Genomic DNA, 6,053 nt, shown 5'->3' with positions numbered 1-6,053 from the left:
CAATAGTGAAGAAATAGTTAGAAATGGTTGAATCGAAAACTTACAACAAGATAAATTAAGAGAAGATAAAGAAAACCAGTCCAAACGCGAAGCGTCTCATCGCAAGTTGGATAGCATTACACCATTTTTTAAAATTTATCTTAGAAAAATATTATACTTTTTTATTTAAAAATAATTTAATTTTTTTAAACTATTAATAAGATAATTTATAGCCACATAAATAATATAGTAATTTATTTTATATTACAAATTTTAAAAAAGATTCTTTCTTTCTTAAATTTTGTATTTATTTAAGTACAATTATTATAAATTAAGAAGAATGAATTAAGTAAATTTATTAAAGCAATCAAATACTCGGTTTACAAGTTTGTTTAAATTCAGGAAAAAAAAGGGACGCGGTAAATTAATAAATAAAGTAAACTTAACCAATTTATAACGAACTCTTAATATAGAGTCTAATAATAGTGACTCAACAAAATTTAGTAAATGATATTAATTTCGACTCGAACTGACGAAGACTTATTAGGGTAACCATTACCCCCAAAAAAACAAAACATTATACAAGCCTCCAAGAGAATAAATAAATGCGACTAAGACATAATTACTGTTGTATTTAACATTAAAAAAAGTATACATCAAAATAGAATTAGGGCACCACGTGGCAGCTTATCGTGGAACCACCGGCGTTAATAATATCAAGAAGACAAAAATGCCCCGGTAAGGGCGCTGGTACAAAGTCCCATGTTCCTAGCCCAATATTCCATTCCCGTGTTTGTCGGTGACTACACATTAGCATATTGTAATTCCATATAACTTCAAGGGCATTATAGACAATTGAAATATCAAGTGTATTATTACAATTAATAGTTCTTCTATTATATTTTTTTTCATTACTAAGCAAACTTTTGTTACATAGTTGGACTCTTCTTCCTGCTCGATTCTTCATTGTCCATATCTTATCACTAAGCAAACTTTTGTTCCATTGTAAATCTCAGCTGCTTTTCCCAAGCTTATATTGCTTTCTTCTGCACTATTCTTGAAGCTTTACTGTAAGTTTTACTACAATTCTTTAGCTTTTTCACTACATTTTTATTGAAATAGTCCCTAGTCCTGCTTCTTTTCCTGTTTAAAGAATTGGGCATTTCTGGATATCTGCTATTTTTCAGAGACTTAATGTAAAAAAAATCATCTTGTTTAGCTAATAAGTGAGGCTTTTCAAGATTCTTGTGGGGTTAGTACAGTTCTGTTGTTGGGGTTCTGCTCTTTTTCAGAGATTTGTGGAAAAAACATCATCCTTTTTTAGCTAAGAAACTTGAAAGTTTTCAAGATTCTTGGTGGGGTTGTATTGTTCTGCTGTTGGCTTTAGGTGGGTTGGTGTCAGCATTGGCAATATGTTTACTTCTCAGATGCCTGAAAAAGGTCCAAATTTTGGGTGGGTTATGAGGTCAAATAACCCCAAGGTTCAATGGTGGTTTAAGCTATTGACAATGGGTGTTTTTCTTGGAATCTTGATTGTATGGGGGATTGATGGTTTGAATGTGGGTAGTTTTCAGAGAGATTTTGTTTTGTTGAAGGTGAATAGTTCAGGAAAGTTTAGTCCTACCTTTAAAGATTTCAGCTTTACCAATATTTCTCTTAGACCCCATTCTGTAAATACTCACCAGAATCTGAATCAAGATTTTGCCAGAAAAAATCTGGCTCCTAAAGTTGCACCTCAACAGATTAATTTGACTGAGAATCAAGGTAACGCCCCTGATTTCAGTCTTGAAATGGTGACAAATGTGTCACATAAGGAACCAGAATTGGTAGAGGTTTCAAGGCCGAGAGTTCATAGGTGGATTTCAGCTGAATTAGAGGCAAACTATTCATCAAATCTTCTTACTAATTGGTTGGCTCCTGGAGGTGAGCCATGTAGGGAATCAAGAACTGTGGATGTAAATATTCCAGCTTTGGATGGTCGCGAAAATGTTGAATTGTCAACAGGGGATATTCATGAGTTTGTTTTCCATGCATTGGATGATTCTGGGAAACCCCATTGTTTGGGTGGTGATTATTTTGAGACTGATCTTGCTGGTGAAACATGGAAGTCTAGGCCTCCCGTTAAAGATTTGGGCAATGGTAGTTACCAGTTTTCCCTGCAAGTCCACCCTCATTTTTCTGGGGATTACAATCTTACGGTTATTCTACTATTTCGACATTATGAAGGCTTGAAGTTTTCGCCTGAAAGGTTTGCATATGACAAGGTTCTCCGCGTGATCCCAGTCAAATTCTCCAAATTCTCTGTCGAATTACCTGAATTATCTCAATGCAAGAAGTCAGATCTTGTTAGAGATGTATGGTCTGGTCGATGGACTCGTCATGCTAAGAATAATAGCTGTCCAATTAGCAATGACGGGCGATACAGATGTCAAGAACCAAATTTCCCATGCCAAAAACCATGGTGTGATGGACCATTGGGGTTGTTGGAGAGCAATGGTTGGGTATATTCAACACATTGTTCATTCAAGATGTTCTCAAGTGAAGAAGCCTGGAATTGTTTGAATGATCGCTGGATTTTCTGGTGGGGCGATTCAAATCACTGCGACACAGTGAGAAACATCCTTAATTTCATTTTAGGTGTTGATATGAAGGCTGTCCCAAGAAGAGTTGATATGAACATCAGCAACCCGAGGAATCCATCACAAACAGTTCGATTTACCAACATTTTCAATGGACATCCTAACGAGACAGGCAATTATCAAGGCTTGAATTCGTTGGCGGATGCTGACTATAGAGAACTTTTGAAAGGGTACTTTTCTGGAAATGTTGTTCCAGACACTATAATCATGAATTCGGGCTTACACGATGGAGTGTTTTGGTCTAGCCTTAGGCATTTCATTAAAGGCGCCGACTATGCTGCATCATTCTGGGCTGAGATATTTGATGGGATGAGGCAGAGAGGGTTGACACCACCAGAAGTCATATATAGGACCACAGTCACCACAGGCGGATACGCTAGAAGATTGGCATTCAATCCAAATAAAATGGAGGCCTTCAATGGGGTAGTCCTGGATAAGTTGAGGGCACACGGTTTAGTTGATCGGGTCATTGATGATTTCGACATGACTTATCCTTGGCACTATGACAACCGATGCAATGACGGGGTGCATTATGGCCGTGCTCCTGCCAAGCTGAAATGGAGGGATGGCCAGATTGGACACCAGTACTTTGTGGACCTTATGCTTGGTCATGTACTGCTCAATGCATTATGTACAAGATAGAATTTGGCAAATTTTGATGTCAAGGGTTGCATTGGCTATGAATTTGGATGGCAATTGGCATGCACTTGAAGCTTTTGGATGGTGATATTTAGTGATATTCTTGATATATCTGTATTTTACTGTTATTATGTTTTCTGAAGCTTCTTCCACGTTGTAGGTCATATACTAGGTGTAGTGCGAATACTAAAGGTTGTATAGGAGAATATCTGAAGAAAAGTGTTTGTGTATTATTCATTTTTGAGCTTCTTGTAGTCCCATTTGCTTGGACTATTGTAGATTGAAATAATTACTATTACAATTTACCTCATTTATTACATTTACTCATTCTTTATGCATTTTTGGACAAATAATTCACATTTAGGGATAAGTGTATTCGGTTCGGTGTTTTGGTTTTATGAAATTACAAAGTAAATCGAAACCAAATAAGCTCGATTTGGTTCGGTTCTTTTTGTTATTTAGAATTGGGTTTCGAATTAATCGGCTTGGTTATATTGCATTTTTTGGTTTGAACCAATAAGTGGGGTTCTTTCTCTTAAAAAAATTGAACATCCAAATAATTTTACTTAAATATTGGTTTCAAATAATTAACTTAGTACAATCAGGGGCGGATGTAGTGTATTATGTACATGTTCAATTGAATTCATAACTTTTAATGTGGAGTAAAAATTTATTAAAATTGTAAAAATAATAAATAAGAACTCATAAATCTTAAAAATATAATGAGGTGAATGCTAAAAACTTTAAAAATTGAACTCAAAGGGTTTAAAACCTGAATTAGGCTACAAATGAAATGTCTCAACTGTACAGAATGTTGATCACCTTTCAGGAAAAAGTTGTCATTGTACAGAAAGATAATTCTAAAAGTTGTCAATGAAATGCCATTGCACATGGATTAATGAAAATGATGATAATGAAATATCTATCTAGTCTGGATTCATAACCACAAGAAAGAAGGCAAGACAAGTTCTCGTGATGTATCCCCTAAACCACCATTCAAAGTGGGCTTTTGAGCTTCGACAAATAGGTTAATTTAATTTATGGAAAAGGATAATATTTGCTCATTTACTTTGGAAAATAGTTTCAATATACTTTTCCTTTGAGTTTTAGATTAGGCTGAATACATCGACAACTCGTTTAATTTATTTTCACTTTCCACTTTAATACTTATTTTTAAGGTCATTCCATTTAAACACTCCAACTAGCTCTTTAGTGTGTCATCCAGACATTAAAATTGTAGGCAGCCAAACATGATAGAAGCGTGTAATTCACACGTTAGAATGACCAATAAGAAAAACACGTGGATTTAACTTCAAAAGAAAAAAAAATTTAAAAAAAGGAAAAAGTTAAAAGGATAAGAACCTTCGGTCATCTTCCCGACCCCCCAAAACCCAAACTTCTTCTGCCAATACAGTAAAAATGTGGGCCTCTTCTTCACCATTCTTTCATCTTGCCTTTTAATAATCAAACAAATTCTTCCACAAACCTCTAAGTTATACATTCAGTTATTTAACATTGGTGGATCTGAAATATAACAAAACAAAAAATTATTAATTTCAACATAAATAAATTTAGAAGTGAGGGAATTGCACGATCATTACCTGGTTGGACATAAAGCACCGGAGATTCTTCCTCGGGTTGTAATCTATCTCCCCACTAAAATTTGGAGCATTCCAACTTAAAAAATGACAACTCCGATGAAACTTCGAGCTCCGACGAGCTCTATTTGGCCAGAACTGATGTTCAAGCCAATCAAATGCAGCAAAACCAATGCCAAACAGTTTCTGCACCTCGGACGAGTATTTCTAATCCCTCTTCTTCAGATTTGATCCACCCAGCTGCGACGAATTGAAAAATGAAGAATTTGGCAAGTGAGCATACAAGTTGTTCGACAAAATGCCAATTCCAATTTCACGCTAATTCAACGGGGTTCAGATATTATACATGCTTCTTCTCACCAAATACAATCTCCCCATATAGTTTTTGATTAAAAAAAAATAGCTGGACCGATTTGAGTAGTTCTTGTTCATATATGAACTCTAAATTTTTTTCCGCCAAAACGCTACTCTTAGTCATGACTGTTTTTGAGTAAGTCTTGAAATGGAAGCTTGGATCTTAAAAACGAGATAATCATTAAATTCTATGTATTAAAGCAGAAGCTTCGATCTTGAGATGGAAGCTTGGCATAACTTAGAATTACTCCTTTGTGTACATAATATTAAATCCTACACTAAAAACTTAAAAGAGAAGTTTAGTGAAAACTTTTCTGGCAAAAACTATTTATTTTACGGCTATAAGTATGAGGAGTTTGTTATTTGGACCATTTCATGTGAAATATGTGAGAAACATTCGCAGAGTTAGGTTAAATGTATCTTAACCAGAGAGTACAAAAACCAAAATTAGAATTTATCTAATAACTGAGGGACCAAAAGAGCGATTATCTCTTTGATAAAATATTAAAATATTAGTAGTATAATTTCGATTACAGAATAGTTAATTTGCGAGTAAATTACATTACATGAGTCAAAAGCTAAAAGAAAAAAAATCATTTAGGAAATAGAACAGAGCGTATTAGATAATGAAAATTAAACTAGTTTTGCTTGAGGAATTTTCAATTAAAATAAACTATTTGACCCGATATATCACCTTAAAGAGGCATTTTGAGGAAAAGATAAAACATGCATTGTCTAATATCTCTTTGTCAAAATCAAAGACATATTTCCCCACATATGAGTTGGTTTAGTTGTTTCCCTTCCAAAAGTTTCAAAATTGATATTTGTTTTCAAACTTTCGAAA

At 34.5% G+C, this 6,053-nt stretch overlaps 1 protein-coding gene across 1 annotated transcript; it reads left to right on the top strand.

The window, feature by feature from the left end:
• The first annotated feature begins 767 nt into the window (after positions 1-767).
• Positions 768-3,576, top strand: LOC107803194 (uncharacterized). The gene has a single exon (XM_016626828.2). The coding sequence runs from the start codon at positions 1,392-1,394 to the stop codon at positions 3,258-3,260; it is 1,869 nt and encodes a 622-aa protein (XP_016482314.1). The 5' UTR covers positions 768-1,391; the 3' UTR covers positions 3,261-3,576.
• The last annotated feature ends 2,477 nt before the right edge of the window (positions 3,577-6,053 follow it).

The sequence above is a fragment of the Nicotiana tabacum genome, chromosome 14 (genome assembly GCF_000715075.1).
Source record: "Nicotiana tabacum cultivar K326 chromosome 14, ASM71507v2, whole genome shotgun sequence".
Taxonomy (NCBI): domain Eukaryota; kingdom Viridiplantae; phylum Streptophyta; class Magnoliopsida; order Solanales; family Solanaceae; genus Nicotiana; species Nicotiana tabacum.
This window is presented reverse-complemented; position numbering and strand designations above follow the sequence as displayed.

Bases quoted from the DNA above. Each gene is read 5' to 3' on its own strand.
- LOC107803194 (XM_016626828.2), top strand. From the start codon at position 1,392: ATGTTTACTTCTCAGATGCCTGAAAAAGGTCCAAATTTTGGGTGGGTT.